The following is a 23,915-nucleotide window of genomic DNA, read 5'->3' on the forward strand; positions in this document are numbered from 1 at the left end:
TATCCCTAACGTCCTCCCAGCCTGAAACTATATAATCAGTCAGTCCTCACAACCCCAGTGCAGTTCTTTCTGCCTATGGGTCCTGTCTCTGTGCTTTAATAAAACCACTGTTTTCGCCCCGAAGATGTCTCAAGAATTCTTTCTTGACCTTTCACTCCCAGACCCCAACATTTCATATCAGCACCACTAAAATGACATTTGTTTGCATATAACCACTAACTAGTTAATCCACATCACTCCCTGACCTATCACATATGAAAATATCAGTATCCTTCTAAACGGATATTGAAACATACAGTCATGCACTCACACACACACGCACAAGAACCAAGCGAAGGAGGACCCGGAATTAGGCCTGGGCCGGCCTTTCCTTCCTCCCTTTCCACCACACTGTCTCTCCTTCATGTCTGAAATACCTATTCACTGCATCACTCTAATTGTTTTCATCAGACTTGTTCCGAAACAGTGGTTTGTGTTTAGTGGCTACTCCTCTGAATGCAGCCAGCAGGCACACATCACTGCTTCTCAGACTTGAAACGCTTTGCATTTGTCACTACTCTGATCTGTGAGTAGTCATCGCAGAAGGAAGGGAAAATCCTGAAGAAAGTGACGCAAAGTTTACTGACTTCGAGAATCATCTGGGTGAGAGGAAAACATGCAAGTCCCCACAGGTAGAAATTGTGAGTTCCAGTGGGTCAAGTGAGGCCCGACCATCCAACACTCAGTGGGTTCAAAAAGCCCCAGGGTGATTTCCATGGAGGCCAGGGTGCTGCTCACCAGGCACACTGATTGTCTACTAATTACCAGCCTCCTGGGCTTCCCTAATTCCTGCCCCACACTGGGTTTTAGGGTCATTTTTAGACATTGGCTGGTGGCACTCAAGCCCTCTCCGTCATCTCTCAGTTGGCCTCCCATTGAATTCAGCTCCAACTCTCACTGGTTTTTGAAAGAAGAATGTGCTATCAGGATCAGGCGACCCCACCCCCACCCTCTCCCCTTTGAACCCCCAGTTCCAGCCAACCCTGGTTCAGCCCCCACTCTCCCACACGCCTGCCTGCAGCAGCCCCACCCTTTGGAGGGCCACCCGGTTTGGCTTTTAGGGCTACTTACGGCTGACAAAGGATGCAGAGAAGCCCTGAGCCGGGGCTTCCTGAGACTGGAACACGGCAGTGAATGCATTTCTTGGTGTCATGATGGAACCGGGAGCCACACTGCCACAGCTCGAGGCTAACAGGGCTTTGTCCATTTCCTCAGTTCCTGCCCACACCTAGCAGAGCCATAGACACGACTTAACGCTTGAAGTTTTCCCCTGTAGATAGTCTAATGTGCTTAGGCTGGAAAATTCACAGAACCGGGGTGTAATAAACCTAAACACGGTAGTAAATGAAACACATGCAAATCTATAATATTTTCTTTTGAGAATAGTGTTTTTAAGCTGCTTTTTAATGAGATATCCCATTCTTGACTCTTGCAACGAGACTGACCATTTTCATGTAGCTAGGCAGTGATTTCTAAAAAAAAAAAAAAAAAAAATCAACCACTACTCATATTCCTCTTACCTTCTCATTGGCCTGATCTAGCTAAGATCATAAGGTGTCAAGGGAGACAGAGCAGTGATGTGTGCTACTGTGAGGCTTATCATTTGTCCCGGGTAGATGGCAGACCGTGGGCTGCAAGGAGACAACATGTACCAAGAAGCCCATGGAAATTAGTACATTTGTAGAGCCTGAGGAAAAGGGACATGAATTCCAAGTATACATGTAATCATCATGAACTGAAATAAATCATGGAAGACTTCCTGGCAGTGTTCACCTTTAAGGTTCATTTTGAAGAAAGGGTGAGATTCGGCCCCGAGGTGCTATTACCAAAAACTGGGTTCCTAACTCCCAAGTGGACTTAGGCTGTCATTTCATTGGTCTGGCCACTCTAAAAGGAGTAATTCAGATTTGAACCCATGAGAAAAGTCGTTGCTGAGGAATAAATTGTGAGCATTAAAATTCCAAATCGAGCCAATCCTAACCAGCCTAACCAGAGAAAAATAGTAATCATAGAATCATTTAAAAATTTTTTAAATGTTTATTTATTTTTGAGAGAGAGACAACATGAGTGGGGTAGGGGTGTAGAGAGAGGGAAACACTGAAGCAGGCTTCAGGATCCAAACTGGCACAGAGCCCAATACAGGGCTCGAACTCACTAACCGTGAGATCATCACCTGAGCTGAGGTTGGACACTTAACTCACTGAGCCACCCAGCTGCCCCCATAGAATCACTTCCAATGCAGAGTTCCAACCGTGAAAGGAGCTGTCATGGAGCTAGCTAGAGCATATAACAGGGGGCTTCACCTGGGTTGGGGAGGGTGTCACTGCCTGAAGAAGCACCTGTGACAGGAAGGGGCGGGGCTATTTCAAGGAACAGAGAGCAAACTGAATGAGGAGTGAGGAGGGTTGCAGAGTCCCTGCAAGCCTCCAGGCTAAGGTCCTGAAAATGGCAAGGGGCCAGTGGAAAACAGGCTCTAGGACACTTTTGAAAATCATTATGATGTGAAGGGTGCCTGGATGGTTCAGTCAGTTAAGCTTCCAACTTCGGCTCAGGTCACGATCTCACGGCTCGTGAGTTCAAGTCCTGAACTGGGCTCTGTACTAACAGCTCAGAGCCTGGACCCTGCTTCGGATTCTGTGTCTCCCTCTCTCTCTCTGCCCCTCCCCTGCTCATGCTCTGTCTCTCTGTCTCTGTCTCTCTCTCAAAAATAAGTAAACATTAAAAAAAATTTAGAAAATCATTACAATGTGGAAAATAGGAGGAAAAGAGAGAATACTGGGAGTTCCTCCAGGAGAATTCTGTAGCCGTTCAGGCAAGAGATCACAGCAACTAAAATGTTGGGTGACTCAAGGAAAATATTGGTATTAGGTAATAACTATATGTTAGTGGGGAAAAGAGACCATTCAACACGTTTAACCAGGGAAGATCCCCCTCGTTGAGTGAGGCTCAACCAGGAGCAACTGTGCCCTCCCAAGGGGACATTTGGCAGTGTCTGGGGGCATTTTTGATTGCAACATTTGGTGTGGGGGCTGGCACGTAGTAGGGGGCAGGGGCCAGGGGCCAGGGAAACTGTAAACATCCTATAATGCACGAGACAACCGCCATCCCCACCCTCAACTAAGTATTATCTAGCCCAAGAAGGTAAATGGGTTTGGATTAGTCTTACTTGACTATTCAACATTTTCTTCATACCAAATTATATGAAATTATTCATTTAGAACATATTACTTTCAGGAATATTCCTCAAAGAAAGCAAAAAAATAACAAGCCATTAAAAATTATTTCTATGGACAGATCAGTCCATAGGAAGAGGTGTGAAGTAAAACTGATTCATAGCACTGATTTACTATTTCTCAGTTCTTTAAAGCCATATCATTTCCAGTGATTTTCAAACACTGGATATCCAGCTGTTAATTACATTACTGAAGTCACATTATGTTGCCATTTATCAGATATAGAAGGTGTCTGTCATGGGAGTTACTAACAACAAAGGCACAGATATTCTGCCAAATATCTAAAATCAAAAAAAGCATCAGGAGGGGGTGCCTGGGTGGCTCAGTCAGTTAAGCGTCCGACTTCAGCTCAGGTCATGATCTTGCGGTTTGTGAGTTTGAGCCCCATGTCAGACTCTGGGCTGACAGCTCAGAGCCTGGAACCTGCTTCAAATTCTGTGTCTCCTACTCTCTCTGCCCTCCCTCACTCATTCTCTCCCCGCTCCCTCTCTCCCTCTCTCTCTCTCTCTCAAAAATAAATAAACATTAAAAAAAATTTTTTAAAGCACCAGGAAAGAATCACACACTTCCAAATTTCTGTAATATATCCTTTAAGATGCCCCCTTTACTACCCAGGAAAATAGTATGCAGAACTTTTCTATTCACATGTTTAAAAATTACATGACTTAATGAGAGAGAGAGATATTTGCATGCACTATTTTTACAGTATTACTAAAAAGGCAAAGTGACAGATAAAACTTTTTATAAAGAATCTCAAGTGCTTTAATTAAGAACTTCAAGAATGATCAAGGGCTTATACTTTCCTGAAGCCATTAATTATGGATCTGACATCCTACCTTTTGGCCCAGGGACGTAAGTGTTATAATGATAATAATGGCAAAGAGTTATTCAATATTCATTGCTGCCTTGTCAGTCAAGAGCTCATTTCATTGCCTAGATGACCCAGGACTCATCAAAACCATATTGGATCTACAGAATGTCACAGAGCTGTCATTAAGTCAAAAACTTTCTGACTTTTGTTAAGGTTTGTATAATTCCAACTGGCTGTACATGATATCTTATCATTCAAGTAATTTTTTTAAAAAAATATTCCTTACTGGGGTGCCTGGGTGGTTCAGTCGGGTAAGTGTCCAACTCTTGGTTCAGTTCAGATCATGATCTTGCTGTTTTGTGAGTTTGAGCCCTGTATCGGGCTCTGTGCGGGCAGCGTGGAGGCTGCTTGGGGTTCTCTTTCTCTCCCTCTCTTTCTCTGCCTCTCCCCCACTCCACTGTCTCTGTCTCTCTCAAAGTAAATAAACTTAAACAAAATTATTGCCTATTAAGATACCTACAGATTCACATGCAGTTATAAGCTATGATCTAGAGAAATCTCTTGTACACATTTCCCAGTGACCCTCAACCTTGACATCTTGCAAAATTAGAGTATAATATCATAACCAGGATGTTGATGTTGATACAGTCCACTGATCTTACTCAACTTCTCAATTTTACTTATACTCATATGTGTGTGTGTGTGCGTGTGCGTGCGCGTGTGTGTGTTCAGTTATGTACCACACATTCAAGATGATGAATAATCCCAACACCATAAGGGTTCCTAGAGTTGCCCTTTTATAATCATATACAATTTGCTCCCACACCCACATCTTTCTAACCTACGGCTGTCGTTCATTTTCAAGTATTGTTATTTTGAAAATGTTACATAAATTGAACAAAAGAGTATGTAACCTTTGGGTATTGGCTATTTTCACCTGCCCCAATGGTTATCTGTCCAAATGGTTAGTGGGTCAGTGGTTGGTTTGCTTTTACTGAGGACTTGCATTCCCTGGTAGGTATGTGACAGCTTGGCCATTCACCTGTTGAAGGACATGTGCACTGATTTCAATTTTTGGCTATTACAAATAAAGCTGAAATGAACATTTGTATACAGGTTTTTATGTCAACATAGTTTTCATTCCTCTGGGATAGATGTCTAAGAGGGCAGTTGCTGGATCTTATAGCAAGTGCATGTTTAGTTTTATAAGAAACTGCTGAACCATTTTCTGAGTGGCTGTACCGTTTTACATTCCCGCTAGCAATGCGTAAGTGATGACAGCTTCTCCACCACCTTGCCAGGATTCAGTGTTGTGACTACTCTTTATTTTAGGCATTCTGAAAAGTGTGTCGCAATATCTCCTTGGGGCTTTAATTCTCATTTTTCCTAATGGCTAGTGATGTTGGACATCTTTCCATTGTCTATTTACCATCTGTATATCCTCTGTAGTGAAATATCTGTTCAAATCTTTCCCCCATAGTCCAGTTGGATTCTTTGTATTTTTACTGCTGGGATTGACTGTTCTGTATGTATTCTAGATAGCACTCTGTTGCCAGATAGGTGGTTTGTACGTCTTTTCTCCCAGTCTGTGGCTTGTCTGTCCATCCTCTTCATAGAAGCTTTCACAGAACAAAAGATTTTTAATTTTGATGAGCTAAGGTTTTATTTTAATGTTTATTTATTTTTGAGAGACAGAGAGACCAAGCACGAGTGGAGGAGGGGGAGAGAGAGAGGGAGACACAGAATCCGAAGCAGGCTCCAGGCTCTGAGCTATCAGCACAGAGCCCAATGCGGGGCTCAAACCCATGAGCCGTGAGATTGTGACCTGAGGTGAAGTCCAACACTTAACTGACTAAGCCACCTAGCCGCCCCAATTGATGAGGTAAGATTTATTAATTTTTCTTTTTATGGATCACTCTTTTGATGTTTAATCTAAGAAATGTTCATCTATCTCTAGGTCCTGAAAATTTTCTGTTATTTTTTTTCCTAAAAGCATATAGCATGTACTTTACACTTTAGTGGGTGGTCTATTTTGAGTTAATTTTTGTATAAGGTGTGAGGTTAAGGATCGCTCACTGGAGCTGGTCCCTCTTGCTGGTTCTGCCCACCCTGCTCATTGTCTCCTGGCAGAAACAGGAGGCTCAATCCTGGCAGGGAAAGAGTGCCTCCCAGGCCACTTAATTTGAGCAGGGCTCCCAGTGGATTCCACCTGCCAATTATGTTGGCTTTGCCAGAGGTCAGAAGGGTTCCCGTTCGGTCCAGAGGAGAAATGGGCTGGGGTACCTGGGTGGCTGAGTTGGTTAAGTGTCCAACTTCAGTTCAGGTCATGATCTTGAGGTTCATGAGTTCCAGCCCCACGTTGGGCTCTGTGCTGACAGCTCAGAGCCTGGAGTCTGCTTCAGATTCTGTCTCCCTCTCTCTCTGACCCTCCCCAACTTGCTCGCTCTCTCTCTCTCTCTCTCTCTCTCTCTAAAATCAATAAGACATTTAAAAATTTTTTTAAAAAGAGGAGAAATGGGCCTAAATAACTTTTCATATTCCATTTGTACAACTGATGAATGTGAAAGGCTTTATGTATGTCTATGCATTTGCTATTGACTCAATCCCTGAGAGACAGTTCATCTGTTCCGTGAAAAAAGCAATTAGGAAAACTCGTATTAAATGTGTTTTATTGTAGACATATTTTATAAAAGTATGGGATTTTTATTTAAACAGCATGGATCAGGTAGATATAAAACATAATGTGAAAGATGATGTAAAATAATAACACCCAACAGTAAAAAGCCACTGCTATTCATTAGGTGGTTTCACATTCTAAGTACCTAGTACTGTTCGTGTTATTATATCATATTACCACTAATGCTTAAGACAGTCCCACTAAAGGGCGAATTGTTCTCTTTATTTTTAGGTTGAGTCATTTAAGGATAAATGTGTAATTAGCTCACCGAAGAACATGCAGGTAGTAAATGCAAGAGACATGAATGAAGTCTAGGCTAATGTGAACTTAAGGCCGATGTCCATTCCATTAACAGGTAGAAAGGTCTCTTAGAGATATAACATATGATATGAAAAATAGCACAGATGGAATGAATTTATCTCACTGTCATCACATTTATAAATCAGTGAGAAGTGAGGTCGGTGCCACCCAAAGTGCTTTTCTAAAGCAGTAACTTTAGAAAAAGAGAGCCTTCCTGACCGCCCCACTGCCATCATTTTAGGTGAGCCTCCCATGTTCTTCTTAGCTTGTGGGCTCTTGAAGCCCACAGTGGGGGCTGACACCAGCCACACCTCTAGCTTTCTGTCATTTTTATAGCACATTTTAAATGTTGCCTTACATTTGTTTTGTCCTGGAGGGTCTATTAGAAAACAAAACCAAAAATGAACGAATGAACGAATGAAAGAAAGAACATAGCAAAAAAACCTGGCCTTCTTTCTTTAGTTTCCATGGTAAGGAAGAACCCCAAGAGCTCAAGAAGAATTTAATAAAGCCAGAAAACAATGTCCTTAGTTAAGTCACTTGCCTATGTACTCGCAAATGAAAAGTCACAATACGTTGGGTATTGTGGTTCAAATTTTAACTCCAAATAATTGAGATTTTTCATGCTTTTATTCAAGAAACCCAAGCAACAAAATTGTCTTTTTCTTACTTCTAGAGGCAATGAATCATTTCTGGTCTAAATATTTATGTTCACAAAACCAGTTCGGCTCCCATTAAATAAACAAGCCCACTCACCTTCACAAAGCTGTTCTGACACTGTCCGTCACCACTGGGGATTAGGAAGTTGTTGTCAAAGCTGATCTCCAACTGCTTACTTTCATGAGTAATGACTGTCCAGGAACATCTGCTGTTCTCGGGAAAATTCTGAGGCCAGTGAGGGGATCTGATTGTACCATTGTCTGAATGAAGTATTCCCCCACAGCCTGAAAAATTGTCACGGAAGAAGTCATTAATTTGAGAGGAAAATAACAATTTTAGTAGCCCAAAACTTCCGGAGGAGACACATTTCTCAATGTGAGAGTTCAGTCTATTTTTCCTTACCTGTGAGTCACTGGCCTTCAGGGCAGGTATGCGACAAGAACTCCCCATAAGTGTAAGGGGCACTGAATCCAGAGGAAGCTTCAGCTGTTACTGTCTTGTTACATTTCTATTGAACTCACCCAAGACCACTAATCCTTGCCATAAAAAGGATAGATGTCTATTCTGTTTTCAAACAATAGCACTATTTTTCACTCCCCTTGAAGCTATATAGTATTTGAGTAGCAACAATTCTACGTTCTGTATTTTGTTACTGCGAACACATGAGAATACAAGTCTACGCTCATTTATGATTTTACTCTAACATCCAGGACTAGAGAAAATGATTTTCAGGAGGATAGATTTCTTCCATTAAGGAATCTGCTTCATTCATATTGAAACATTAATGGATGAAAATAAATTACATGGATTGAAAGAAAGAAAATCTAGAATTATTTTATACTATTAAAATATGTCCTTAAGAGATGACAAAAGAAAAAATATGAATTCCAAACAAAATGAAGTTAAGTTAAAGAGTATTCCCTGTTATCTTTTGCTTTTAAACCCTTGGAAAACCAGTGGTGCATCTAAAACTCCCCTATGACTTCAACAGATTTAATAAGATAAAGTTTGACTCATTCCACAAAAAGGTTTTCATAATAACTCTGACTCTTCTAGAAAGAATTGCCCTGTGTGATGCTGCAAGGCTTTAAAGTAATCCTGACTAAAGTATCCAGTGTTGGGCGCCTGGGTGGCGCAGTCGGTTAAGCGTCCGACTTCAGCCAGGTCACGATCTCGCGGTCCGTGAGTTCGAGCCCCGCGTCAGGCTCTGGGCTGATGGCTCAGAGCCTGGAGCCTGTTTCCGATTCTGTGTCTCCCTCTCTCTCTGCCCCTCCCCCGTTCACGCTCTGTCTCTCTCTGTCCCAAAAATAAATAAACGTTGAAAAAAAAAAAAATTAAAGTATCCAGTGCAAGTTCTTATGTTTTCTGGGAATTTCCATGAAGTTCATACTTTACATACAGAAAAACTACCCTTTTGAAATCAAATCTATTATATTTTGCCACATACAGAGCATTCACTCTAAATCACAAATCTTGTCACTTTGCTGCTCAACACTCTTCAATGGCTCCCCATTGCTCACGGGACAACAGAGAAGACAAGGCTCTTCGTGATATGGACCACCTAGATTCCTGCCCTCAGCTTACCACCCAGCCTTCTGCCTCCAAGCTCCAAATATTCCAAACTACTTGTGATTCCAATACATATTTTCTATTATTTTTGATTCTCTGGTTATGCCATGCCCTTTTGCCCATTTAGGCAACATGGTGAAGTGTTAAGATCAAAGTTTCTGGGCCCCAGTGACTGTATTCAAATCCTGACTCTACCAATTATTAGCTTCACGACCTGGAAAAATTATCAACCCACCTACTCTCAGTTTCTATCCATGTGAAATGGAAAAAATATGTATTGATATTGTGTCTTCCTTACGAGGTTGTACATGAGATGACACGGGTATAACATTCTGGGTTCAGTTTGGCAGAGAGTAGTCATAAAATGCATACTTGTTAAATTAGCTAATAACTTTTAAGAACCGATCAATTAAAAACGCATGTTCCTTTTACCTAAAGTTTGTGTGTTCCATGTAGCATAAAATCCACCATTTTGCACCGAATGGTCCGAGTTAAAAATCACCACCAGCTGGTTGGAACCAGACTGGATCGTCCTGGGGTTTGAACTTCCACAGTATTGTCCTATTAGGGGCGATCCAGGAGAACCGCCATTCCTGACGGTTACAGAGTCCCAAGCGCAGGTTGCATGGGCTTCGATATCAAAGTCACTAAACGTAAGCTGCAGGAAAGAAAAAAAGAAAGAATGAGGCACTCTGTGTTGTTCACAGACCTTTTTATTTTGTTTTGATTTATCTAATTTTGTGTTTATGTCTCTTATTTCATTCTCCCCTGCCCTCTTCCCTTTTTCCTTATTGGAGGTTCTACTGGCAATTTTGAGAGGAGATATTCCTCCTGGAACCGCAGTCACTAGAGAGAGCGCCACAGTCAAGTGGGCTGGGATGGACGCTCACATCAAGAATGTGATTGTACTTCTCTCCTGGGTGGGGAATATCGTCTACATATACGCTCTCCTATGCTTGCAAACTAGATTTCTTCAGTAACTGTACACTTGGAGATGCCAATGTCTGTACTCTAATGAGAGAAGACTTGGGGAAGATGATGATCTGATTGCAGGATCAAAACCTATTCTAATTGCTTGCTTATTAAAAGAAATCCGTTTCCACACAGGATGTGGTATTTTTGTTCCAGAACAGAATCAGAACTCACAGTGATGGTATGGCCTTGTGGGGCTTCTAACAACCAGGAACAGTGAGTCGAGCTGTCGTAAGATGCTGGATAGTTGGGACTTGTGATTACTCCACTCTCACCCAGCTGTATTCCACCACAGTCTGAAATGAGATTTGTAACCTTCTAAATTAGATAAAAGAAAAAAAAATCTCTGCAAAGCCAAAGTAAGTAGGTCTTACAGCCATGATTTTTAAAAAGCAATAAATGAATAGAAGAAAGTGGGAAAAGCAAAGTAAAACTGGGTAGAAGATTAGAAATTACCAGAATTCCATATAGTGTTAAACAGTATCACACAGTGAAGACAGGACCATTTTTTAACGTTTATTCATTTTTGAGAGACAGAGAGAGACAGAGCACAACCAGGGGAGGGGCAGTGAGAGAGGGAGACACAGAATCCGAAGCAGGCTCCAGGCTCCACACTGTCAGCACAGACCCCGATGTGAGGCTCAAATTCATGAACCATGAGATCATGACCTAAGCCAAAGTCAGCTGCTTAACTGACTGAGCCACCCAGGTGTCCCAAGACAGGATCATATTTAGTACAAAAGAGAAGGAAGATAATCTGTACCATAAATGGAGAATAATTAGATGTGCATATAACCCACACTGTGTAATAACATTGCCTTGCTTGAAAGAAAACAAGCCACTGAAAATAAATATAAGCTAGAAGAATATGATGCATAGCATAACTAAAGAATTTGTCATTTGATAAAAAGCATTTATGTCGGTGGTCAGCTATCAAAGTATAGATTAGCATGGCAAGATGAACAACAGATATATTTTTAAAACACAGGATGGTCTGACATTCTACATGAATAATACTGCTTCCTGAAACCTCATTCTTTTCTTTCAATTCAATAAAGAAAAGTCAACTGGCAAGTGGTTGACCAATTTTACTCCCTCTTCCAATCAACTGTTTGATTATAACACAAAGAGATGTTAGATAAAACTATAACCAAAACGTATTTTGACTAATAGGTACAATTAATAGAAAGAAAGGGGATTTCCAAAATCTATAAAAAAATTAAGTGTAGGGGTGCCTGGGTGGCTCAGTCTTGGTTAAGCATCTGACTTCGGCTCAGGTCACGATCTCACGGTCCATGAGTTGGAGCCCCGCATCGGGCTCTGTGCTGACGGCTCAGAGCCTGGAGCCTGCTTCGGATTCTGTGTCTCCCTCTCTCTCTGCCCCTCCCCTACCCATGCTCTGTCTCTCTCTGTCTCAGAAATGAATACCTCTCAAATTCTGAGAGGTAATCCTCTACTGAAAGTTCATCAGTTTGAAAGGATGTAGAATGAAGATGTGGGCCCCAGAGATATGGGTCTGAGGTTTTGAACACCTGCACAAGAAGAACATATGGCCTTGGACCCTCACAAAAGGAAGGGCTGGAGTTGAGACTTTTATATAATGTTGAGGGTCTACAAGAACGGCCATGTTAGTAGAAAGGGACTCTAGAAAAACTCTGATGGCCCAGAGAAGCAGCAAAGAACAGTGCTGTCTGTCTTGGGTTGAATTTTCAGATATAAGCAGAATGTCACAGATGCAAATCCAGTACAAAAACATTAGCAAATAATATCTAGTAATATGTTCAAAACACATGTCACACCAACTAGGGTTTATCCTGGAAATTAAAAAAAGGTTTAATGAGAAGAAAGTCTTTTAATATACAACTTGTTATATTAATATATTAAAGGAGGAAAACAGAATCATCTCAAAAGATGCAGAAAAATCAGTTGGTAAAATCTTATAACCATTCAGAATTAAAAAAAAAAAAGTACACTAACAATTGAAGGGATTTCTTTAACCTGATAAGAAGTATTTACTGAAAACCTAAGAGAAATCAATAAATTTAACAATAAAAGGTCATAGGCATTCACATTAAGGTCAGAAACAAGATGCTATCACCCCTTCTATTCAACATTGTGATGGTGGCATAGCCAGTGAAATAAGACGAGAAAAAACATTAAGTTTTGGGGTTGAAAGAAACAAATACTATCATTTGCAGAAGACAGGATTGTTGACACAGAAAAAACACAGATAACCTACAGACAAAATACCAAAGCTAGTAAGAGTGTAGTGAAATCTCTGGGCTAAAGATCCACGTGTAAAAAAATTTAAATTCCTGGATATCGGCAACAAACAATTAGAAGACGTAATTTGGAACATCTCATTGACATCAGTAACAAAACTAATAGCTACCTAGAAATGAATCTAACAAAATAGATGTAAGATCTTTGTGGGAAAAATTGTTAACTATTCTATTGCCAGAGTTTGAGAGCTTAATCATAAGTTTTACCTGTAAAAGAATACTCCGCATGAAATCCAACATATTCTACACGTTCATTGGTGACGAAGTGTATCCACACCTGAGGATAAGGTACAACCAGTGGCACTGTAGGTTTTGAAGGTCCACAAAGTCTCCACATCAGAGGCCCATCAGCATCCCCTGAGCAAAATAATACACCAATTGCCATAATTTACGCAGCTTTTGAGAAAGACATTCCATGAATTCAGTAGGAACAAATAATAAAAAACATTTCAAGGTATTTATTGACACCCATCGAGATTCTGATGTAGTAGCTGCCATTTCACAAAGTTCCTTTCTATGTTTGTCAACTGCAAAAGAAAGAGTCCCTCCAACAGGGTAAAAACAAACAACAACAACAACAACAACAAACAAAGGAAAAAAACCCATGCTTTTTTAGTATGGGCATCTTTCTCTACTGTAGGTGCCATTTTGTTCCAATTTGTGTTTTCATAACTATTTTAGCATACCTAAACAGAGATACAATTAATTAAAAAGAAAACAAAATCTTTTGGATGTGCCTTTTTTTAGGAAGTAAAAAAATATAATACCGACAGTGATAAAATACATCATCAAGATAAAAGTGATAATTAGCTAAAATTTTAATGATTTCTTCACTGCATTTAATCAACTAAAATGAATAGAATATTCAGTACTCAGGCTAAGAGTTGAGAGAGCTGAGTATTTTTACGGAGATTATTTTTCATGGTAATTTGATTAACCTTTTTTAAAACACCTGCAGAGCTCACATTTAATCTTCTCTTTATCCTGTCAGATCAATATTATTGACCGCATAAGTCAACAAAATATAGTATTTTAACTGTCTCTAAAATGAGGGACTATAAGAAATTTAATGTACAGCTACTCTGCTTAATTTAATAAGCCAGTGGTTTTGAGCCAGGTGGCAGTGGTGTGGGTTTGTCAGAATCACATGGAGAACATTCTCAAACTACAATTTCCATTTTCCTCGTAAGTCTCCTCTAGATTCATCTACCTAGAAGGGTCCAGATGATTCTCCTGCTGAGTCCCTTGGTCTGTGACCACAGACTTTATCAAGTTCTCCCTGAAAATTCTGTCCAACATGGTCTCAAAGTCAGCATTGATTTCAGTAGCCACTGTAGAACATTGCCACCACCTAATTGTACTAGTTTCTGCTGCTTTCAACCTCCTTAAAAATTTTTTTTTTGCGGGGCGCCTGGGTGGCTCAGTCGGTTGAGCTTCCGACTTCGGCTCAGGTCATGATCTCACGGTCCGTGAGTTCGAGCCCCGCGTTGGGCTCTGTGCTGACAGCTCAGAGCTTGGAGCCTGTTTCAGATTCTGTGTCTCCCTCTCTCTGACCCTCCCCTGTTCATGCTCTGTCTCTCCCTGTCTCAAAAATAAATAAAACGTTAAAAAAAATTAAAAAAAAATTTTTTTGCAATGACATGGAACTCAGTGAACCTTAAATAGCATAGACGATCTACAATGTTACTTTATTTCTCTTTTTCAAACCACAGAAAGGGTGTCAATGTAACAATGGGGGCAATTTGATGGATAACCCACTCCTCAACTGCAAGAAAGAACTAAAATGGATTCATCTTCTATGAATGCAGATTTTTAAAAATTCTGGAGACTTCTGGTTTACCAAGTAAACCTCAATCCATTTCCATCATGAAAACAAAGACAAGCTTGACTCCTCTGGGGATAATTCCCCAAATAACTTCCATGTGCTTCTCCATCTGGTACACTGCAAAACTTCTTTTGATTTCTAAGTAGAATTCCTGCAAATTTAGGAAATCACTGATACAGTTCTGACCATGCCAAGTCCCAGTCTCCGAGGAAAGAAGTCTTGAGTACTAAAAGATTATTGAAGGGACCACCTGAACTCATGAAGAGAGAACAGACAGAGGCACCTGGGTGGCTCAGTCGGTTAAGCATCCGACTCTCGATTTCCTCTCAGGTAGTGATCTCACAGTTCCCTTAGTTGGAGCCTTGCATTGGGCTCTGTGCTGACAGTGCGGAGCCTGCTTGGGATTCTCTCTCTCTCCCTCTCTCTCTGCCTGCCCCACCTCCACTTGGCCTTTTGCGTGCTCTCTCTCTCTCTCTGAAAATAGATACATAAACATTAAAAAGAGACAGAGAGAGAATACACGCAAACTGAGTCTCTCCTGGGTAAGTCTCACATCAATTGAAACACTGGTCTAGTTGTAAACACTGACCCATCTCACTCACTGTTAATAGAGCATGTTACCTCAGCTGGGTGTCCACAGAATTACAGCTTTTTTCTGACCAACATTCTTTTGGATTCTATGTACATATATTGTAGGCACTTGAGTCCCTTCATTGTTGGTGGTCCCCAGGTATAAGAAGAATACCGTGGATAAATGGGAGAACAGTTGGGGCGCCTGGGTGGCTCAGTCAATTGAGCATCCCACTCTTGATTTCAGCTCAGGTCATGATCCCAGGGTCATGATCCCAGGATCGTGGGATCGAGCCTGGAGATGGGCTGTGCACAGAGCATGGAGCCCACTGAAGATTCTTTCTCTCTCCTTCTGCCCCAGTCCCCTGCATGTGCTTTCTCTCTCTCTCTAATAAAAAATATAAAAAAATAAACTGGGAGAACATGCTCTTTGATTGAACTCACCCACTCGTAGCTCAAGGACATCAAACTGACAGTCTTGGTGACTTTCCAGGTAAAAATCTTCAAAATGAATGTAAATGGATGAATTTCCCTGATTTGGATTGCTGAGAGTCCATTCACAATTTAAGTTTCTTGAGTAATTACTGACTCCGTCATAGCCAGGGGAAGTGAAGTTTCCTTTGGCGGAATTTGTAAGGGACCCACCACATACTAAGAAAACAAGGGGTAACAGAGAAAGTAGCAGTGAGGTCCAGGCCATAACAGAAGATGCAAATAATACAATAACAACAAAAATAACAAGATTTTTATTGCTTTGTTTTTGTAGATGACGTTAAGATTGTGGGTGAAGGGCTGGCTCGTGCATGAAGAAGTTTCTGTGAGTTTCTGTGAGTGTCTATGGAAGTTTGTGTGAATTTCTATGGAAGACGTTTCTGAGAGTTTGGAAATATGTGTAAAACTAAACAGCTTCTTTATTTTCCTGTAGGGTAGATTAGGTGGGTTTGTGGGTTTGGCTGGGCATCTGTTTCTCCTAATTTAAGCCTATTGTTCATTAATATTTAATTTGGGGAAATATCTAACTACAGTGGTGGTCTCAGTGGCTTCTCATTAGCAATTCTCCACTTGAGTCTTGTTATTTCATCAAACAAATAACATCATGGGAGTGCCAATGAATTCGCTCCTTTTCATATGGGAATGAATGTTCTATCAATGAAACAAAGATTTTTTAAACATTCAGTTCCAACTCTTTCTACTATTTAAAACTCTTAGATAATAGCACCAATCCAGAAAGAGGTGAATATTTAGACTGGAAAGGCCATATCTTGCATAAATTTTCAATACTCTGTATCCAATGTGAACCCTCATTCATTTACACTGGAAATATATATACAGATGGCTGGCTAAGAAACCATAAAATCTGTCTATCTTCAATTAGTCACTTTCAGGGAGTCAGTTACCTTTTAAGAGATAGAAGGTCACTTTCAGCAGAAAATAATTGACCAAGGACTGTGAAATAGGCAACCAGTATTTCATGGCGACATTATACGGGATTGAGCTAGAAGCTCTCCTAACAGCATTGTTTTTTAATTCACAATGGCAGCCTTCTTTCTGAAAGTATAACTTTTTTTTTTTTTCTGCCTGGCATGGGTTTTCTACCTGGTTACATGTGTTTACCTGCAGTAGAAGCTCTTAGGTGTAATTTTGATCTCGAAAGGGAAAATAGACGGCTCGGCGGCTATTGGTGGTAGCTGTGCGAACATCTGCGGTGCCCATGATTGAAACAGGTGTATTTATGACGTCTTCTCTTACCTGCATCTTCACTGGATGTGTAGGAAGCACTGAAACCTCCATATGGCCTGGATCCGTCAGTGAAAAACACGACTCTCATTTTGTGTCCTGAAGATTTGATCTCCTCACTTACATTCACACTGCTACACAGTTTCCCTAGCTGGGGTGAGTTACTTCTAATGCCATTGAATATCTGTTGGAAAAATCATTTAACCTTTAGTCACACAGTCCATCTTACTGAATATTTCCTGGGAGATTATATTCACAGCCCAGATACACTTCCTTCTAAGGAAACTCTGTGCTAAAATGAATTACTTAACAGTCCGGGCTCCTAGCCCAGTGCCACAAGCCACTTTGTTGCCCGGAGCACATTCTGTGGCCTCAGGGTCATTTCACTAAAATGAGAGTATTACAGTAAAGCCCTCCTGCCATGTGCTGACAAACGAAAAGCTGCTGTACTCTTTGCGACTGGAAACCAAGCTCTAAATGTAAATTAGACAGGCCAACGCTCTTACAGCTTAGTTCACAGAGTTCACTGATGGACCATTTTTCTTAACAATGTATCAGGACCTTTCGTATTTGGAATGAAGGTTTAAATGTCAGTCCCTGATGATTTGAAGCCTATAATAACTCAAATATTTTAAAATGCCTTGAAAAGTAACTTTAAAAAATCAATATAATAGTTCTTTCCTAAGTACTTATGGATCCAAAGCCTCACTTTTCTTATTAATTTGAATTTTAAAAAATGGTTTCAAGCAGTGCTGACTCCAAAATATTAAACAATAATTCCAGTTATGCACATACTTATAATAACTGGAAAGTATTATTCCATTTCTGTGCAAGACCAAGGGAGTTTTAGCCTGCCTGGTTTTCACGGTTCAGGAAAGATCCAGAAGTAACTAAGCAATAATTGACTAATTGAGTAGTTGATATTCCTGTTTTTAATAAGGATGTGAATCGTTCACAGTTAAGAATAATGATTCAGAGGATGTCACTGACAGAAACGAAGGAGGAGGATGCACTCCATAACAGACGGTGTGAGCTTTTTTATTTACTATCACTGATTATGAAATTGAGCTCTGTGGGCTTCTGGTTTAAAGTGTCTTCTGACTCAAAGGACCAGACACAGCATTTCCTATTGCTAACTGGGCACCAGGCTCTGCTAATAGCCTACTGGTATTACTTGATCCAATTAGCACAATGCCCTCTCAGACATAAAATATCATCCCTGTTTTCCAGATTAAGACAGTAGAATTCAGAAAGGGTTACGCAATTTGCCGAAGTTCAAACAACTAGTGATCATGAAACTGGATTGAAATCGTCCCTCTGATTGTAAACCATGAAGTGATGTAGAAGGCAACAGAAGATGACAAAATTTCAGTAATACTGAAAACAGGAATGGGCAACATTTTTGCCAGAATCAGATTATCAGCAACTACAGACTAATGGAACACGTTGGAAACCACGACCAGTGGCGGTTATCCTTGAGCCAATGTCTGCCTGAGCTTAGAATCACAATAACTGATAATGTTCAGGCATCCATTTATAACATGAGCTCCTGCTTTTAAAGGCCACCAAAGTGCTGTTTCCACTCACATATGTACGCAGAAACTGCAACTCCCAGAAAACAATGGGGCAGGAAGTAGGCATTTGAGATTCAGGACAAGCTCTAACATTTGCTATAAGCAGGAATAAAATCAGGCACATATCTCATTGTAGTGCATTTCTTCTTTATTTCTCTCTCTTCCTGTCTCTTTCTTTCTCCATCTCTCTCTTTCTCTTTCTCCTTCTTTCTTTTCTTCTCGCTTCACCCCCACCTTTTTCGAGAAGTTCTCAAAGTAAATAAGGTACGGGCAAAGGGCAAGCCACATCCCCTTATTTACAGCAGAGTGAAGAGGAAACAAAACATACAGTGAACCTATAGAAATAGATTTTGAAGAAAAAGAATGGGGACATGATATTAAAGATTCATAAAAGAAATTAATTCTGAGAGTTATTGTTGGAGCTTTAACCTCCCCAGGAAAAAAAAAAAGACCTGTAGACAGGACATTTGTAGTTTCCCCTCATTGATTGGTCAAGTCCCTCCCCTCCCTACCCAATGAGGACCATAAATTGACAATCCCATGCACACAGAGATTCCAAGCAGCATTTTAGTACTTCATTCTTGAATATCAATAAGCAACCAAGCGTCACCACACATTTAAGGAAACATCTAATGTAAAAGGCAGAGACCACTCAATATACATAAATAGGAAACAGGAACTTGAAAGAAATGGACCCTTCCAAAAGGAAGCAACATAAAACTTTAAAATTATGATTTACATGTTTATATCCATAGGTGAATGTATCAAATACGTATGGTATTTTAATGGAGAGAGTATATTCAAAGATCAATGGTAAAATAAGGATAATTCCAGGTACACCCCTTCTCAAAAAACTTAACATCCATGCCTACATCCTTATGGAAATATAAGAACACATGCCTCACCAAATTAGGAAATGAGCCAAGACAGGGAAATGCACAAATCATGGAGTCTGGGGCCAGCCCGGGAGAGGAATGAAGGGGCTTGCAAAGTTGCTGGTGAAGGGCATGTCTGGTTTGACAGCTGGCATCAGGCATGTAGCTGATGGAGAAAGGTTCCATCATGGAGAATATCCATGGAGAAAGGATTTTGCTAAGGAAAGCGAATGAACTGGTGGGTGTGCTTTACTATACAAGGTGGGGACGTACACCAGGAGCGAGAGCGTGTGGGAGAATCAGTGATTTGTGCATCAACACTAAATGTTAGAAAGGACACAATTATTGTTATTACTCAGAAAAAAACAAGAAAATGCTACCATAGTATATTACTTAGTTGGGTTGGGAATGGCATCTATATAATCATAATCTTGTAAACACTGAAGAGAAATTTAAGCAAAATCTGTGACATATGTATTTTGGGAGCAAGTTGGCAGAGGCTATGAATTGTGCGTAGCCCTGTGAGCATTTCCTCATCTTCCAGAGTTGCATGTGGATAGATCATGTCTAAGACTGAAAAGCAAACAAGGAGCAGAATAGGAATATTATTTTGAAATAATGAGCTATGCACCCAAGAAAAAGCTAAAAGAGTTGGCAGTAGACACCTTTGGCATATATGATTCAGAGATGGGAAGATGACATGTAAGATGTGATTCAGAATTTGTGGTTGTTGCTGCAAATTCTATTTTCTTATTCAAGTTCTGAAACTGTGACTCTTCATATTATCTTTCCTGCACAGCATGTGAAGATTCTGCTGGTAAGCATCCTAATAACCATTATATTCAATATTTCAACTATGGAAACCATTTCAAAGGGAAATAAGCTGTTGTGTACATCAAAATTTGAGCAATGGATTGGTTGCTAGTTGGTTGAAATTCAAGTATTTTTAATATTTTTTATTTTCTGAACTCTCCAAATTTTGTTCAATAGGCATCCATTATATTTATAATCAGAAAGATAGATGAAAATTAGCATGCAAATGAATTATGCCACATTATTACAACTACATGATATATTCATTGACAAGAAAATACATCAAAATATGATATACTGGGAGTGGTTAATTTTTTTTTTCTACTTCAACCTTGCCTCTATATGTTCAGTTGTTAATAGGGAGGAAATGTTCCTTTAAAATACGCAAGCTTACAGGCACCTGGGTGGCTCAGTCGGTTAAGCATCCAGTTCAGCTCAGGTCATGATCTCATGGTTCACGAGGTTGAGCCCTGCATCGGGTTGTGTGCTGACAGCTCAGAATCTGGAGCCTGCTTTGGATTCTGTGTCTCCCTTTCTCTCTGCCCCTCCTCCCACTCTCTCACTCTCTCTCTTTCTGTGTCTCTCCCTCAAAACTAAAATTTTAAAAAACATTAAAAACATAAAATAAGCAAGCTTAGTCCAAAATTCCCTGGTTTTCAGATAGAAGAAAACACCTGGGGCCCCATAATTTTTAATATCTGATAAAACAGATCATTTCAATCCTTCAGGTGTTAGAAGGGATACAGGAGTACTGATGCCTAGGAACACTTGTACCGCAACGTTTATAGCAGCACTCTCAACAATAGCCAAATTATGGAAAGAGCCTAAATGTCCATCAACTGATGAATGGATAAATTGTGGTTTATATACACAATGGAGTACTACGTGGCAATGAGAAAGAATGAAATATGGCCCTTTGTAGCAACGTGGATGGAACTGGAGAGCGTGATGCTACGTGAAATAAGCCATACAGAGAAAGACAGATACCATATGGGTTCACTCTTATGTGGATCCTGAGAAACTTAACAGAAACCCATGGGGGAGGGGAAGGAAAAAAAAAAAAAGAGGTTAGAGTGGGAGAGAGCCAAAGCATAAAAGACTCTTAAAAACTGAGAACAAACTGAGGGTTGATGGGGGGTGGCAAAGAGGGGAGGGTGGGTGATGGGTATTGAGGAGGGCACCTGTTGGGATGAGCACTGGGTGTTGTATGGAAACCAACTTGACAATAAATTTCATATATTTAAAAAAAATAAATAAAGGATTATAGCTAAACTATTAAAAAAAAAAATCCTCCAGGTGTTAGAACCTGGAAGCAAAATTTGAAGCTTGAATATGATCATTTTAGGGCAATACAAAGTATTATAGTAATGTACGAAGATGCTTTGTATTTCTGAATCTACTACCCAACAGGAGACAACTAAATTGAAAACAAGGGGTGCCTGGGTGGCACAGTCGGTTAAGCGTCCGACTTCAGCCAGGTCACTATCTCGCGGTCCGGGAGTTCGAGCCCCGCGTCGGGCTCTGGGCTGATGGCTCAGAGCCTGGAGCCTGTTTCCGATTCTGTGTCTCCCTCTCTCTCTGCCCCTCCCCCGTTCATGCTCTGTCTCTCTCTGTCCCAAAAATAAATAAACGTTGAAAAAAAATAATAAATTAAAAAAAATTAATTGAAAACAAAAGTGACTTGTCTTTAAAAAAGGACAATGATAGGGGTGCCTGGGTGACTCAGTCAGTTAAGCATCTGACTTTGGCTCAGGTAATGATCTCACAGTTCATGGGTTCCAGCCCTGCATCGGGCTCTCTGCTGTCAGCACAGAGCCTGCTTTGGATCCTCTGTTCCTTGCTCTCTCTGCCCCTCCCCATCTTGTGCTCGCTCTTCTGTCTCTCTCAAAATAAATAACTAAACTTAAAAAAAGGGGGGGGGGGGACAATGATAGTGCTTCTACTATTCATTCATTCAATAATTACTGTTTCTATTCTGTGCCAGGCACTGGGGACTCCATGGGAATGAAACACAGGGCACATCCTGATGGAGCTTACATTCTGGCAGGGAGAGCAGACAATAAACAGACAAACAAATAAATGCGTGGGGAATGTCAGATGGTGTGAAGTGCTGTGAAGGCAAAAATGCAGGGAGCAGGATGGGCCAGGGTGGAATCGATTTACTGTAGGGTCGCAGGGAGCAGGTCGTTTGAAGAGCAGCGAAGAAGAGAGACAGTGAACAGACAGCCGTCGGGGAGATGCAGGCCAGAGGCCGTAGCACACGTGCAGTGGGTTGTGGAACATTCTAGCACCCAAAAGGAAGCCAGTGGGACTGGATCCTAGTGGGCAGGAGGGGAGTTTGAGAGGAGATGCAGATTCTATAGGGCCAGCTGGGCCAGTGTAACGATCTGGGATCCTCCCCTGAGTGAGAGGAAAGGCCAGTAGAGGATTTTCAAGGAGAGCGGCATGATGTGCTTTACCTTTAAACCCGTCCCACCAGCTGCTGTGCTGAAAGTGCAGGGAGACGAGGGCGGGACTAGGGAGACAGGCGGGAAGTTATTAGATTACATCTAAGTGAGCCGTGATGGCTGTAGTAGGGGATATGGTGAGAAGGAGTTAGATTCTGGATCTCCTTAAAGATACAGGCAGTGGGGTTGATTACGCATGTAATACAAGGTGTGAGAGAAAGTTCTCCAAAACAGACATCAATGTTTTTGACCTGAGCATCCCCAAGTTTGAAACTGTTATTTGCTGAGATAACAAGGACTGAGGAAAGGTCGAGTTGGGTAGGGAAATATATTAACATTAATGTATAATTAATCCTGGATGTGTGTATATGTTTATATGCGTATCTGTCATTTAACAATCTTCATTCCCACTCATGGGTCTCCTTTGTTTTCCTTTGCTAAGGGAAGCTAAGAATGCTGACGGCATATCCCCAAGCATTTGACCTTGGCAGCACTGACCTTGGCAGGCAGCCGTGGTCTTCCAAAGGAGTCACTCAGTACCTCAGGCAGAAAACAGTAACCTTGCAGGGCCACTCAATCGCTCAGAACTTGTGGCGGTGGCCCGTTCTGTGACTCTGGTCCCAGTCAGCTATGTGCTACCCACGGGCTCAGCTTTTCTCCATTTACCCGTTTTGCCATGTGTAATAATCATTTGCTCTTAAAATTTATCCTGCCTATGACCCTGATGTATTTTGTGACAACAGAGAGCCTCTTAAAACAGGTCTTACAAATATCATGGCAGTTTACTGCATTTCTGTTCTGTCTAAAACACTGAGAATGTGTCTGAGGTACAGTTGCACAGATGGGAATATTCCCGACCTACTTTTCTGACTACGATTGATAGGTCATTAAACTCCTTCAACGATGGAATGTGATATCCCTGACTGCAAGGAGACACTCACTGTCACATGCTCGCTGTTGCAGGATGGATGAACTTCCAGCCTCAGGTTGTTAAATGTCAGGGTGACCCGCCTTCCTTCCTGCACCGTGATCCTCCACTCACAGAGCCGGCTGTGAGGATTTGGGTTCGGGAAGTTGGGAGAAGTGAATGTTCCGGTAGGGCCCTGTAGGTCTCCACCACACCCTGAAGGGGAAGAAACCCAAGAAATCACCTTCCAATCCGATCAAAATGACCCCTTCCACAGGGAGTGTTCTCTAAAATATTTTCTTTAGTATTCCACGGGATACTAAAATTACGGCTTTTATTTTTCACTATGCGTATGTGATGACTTAACAGAGAACGTTGGTATTCACTTCCTATCTCTAATATTTAACATTTAATTCATGTTTCCATGGATGACAGTTCACTGATAGTATTCTATCATCATGGCCCAAGAAGCATGAGAGACCAACACTGTAGTAATCTCAAGAGTCAGAAGATTCAGAAGACTTTTATAATTATCCAGTTTTTTTCAGATAAAATCTGTGTTTTACCAAAGTATTTCAGAAAGGCCAATTCTGACAACTGTGGGGCTAATGGACTGGCTTTCTT

General features: G+C 41.0%; 1 protein-coding gene across 2 annotated transcripts in view; it reads right to left on the reverse strand.

The window, feature by feature from the left end:
- The window catches only part of CUBN (cubilin), a 283,940-nt gene that overhangs the window by 58,970 nt on the left and 201,055 nt on the right, over positions 1-23,915 (reverse strand). For both annotated transcript variants that reach the window (XM_045463384.1, XM_045463382.1), the window contains 8 exons: positions 23,326-23,507; positions 16,688-16,859; positions 15,383-15,589; positions 12,751-12,900; positions 10,436-10,557; positions 9,722-9,947; positions 7,817-8,004; positions 1,111-1,267 (listed from right to left, as the gene is read on the reverse strand). In XM_045463384.1, coding sequence (XP_045319340.1) covers positions 1,111-1,267; positions 7,817-8,004; positions 9,722-9,947; positions 10,436-10,557; positions 12,751-12,900; positions 15,383-15,589; positions 16,688-16,859; positions 23,326-23,507 — 1,404 coding nt within the window. The remainder of the gene's footprint in view (positions 1-1,110; positions 1,268-7,816; positions 8,005-9,721; positions 9,948-10,435; positions 10,558-12,750; positions 12,901-15,382; positions 15,590-16,687; positions 16,860-23,325; positions 23,508-23,915) is intronic.

Source organism: Leopardus geoffroyi, chromosome B4 (assembly GCF_018350155.1).
Source record: "Leopardus geoffroyi isolate Oge1 chromosome B4, O.geoffroyi_Oge1_pat1.0, whole genome shotgun sequence".
Taxonomy (NCBI): domain Eukaryota; kingdom Metazoa; phylum Chordata; class Mammalia; order Carnivora; family Felidae; genus Leopardus; species Leopardus geoffroyi.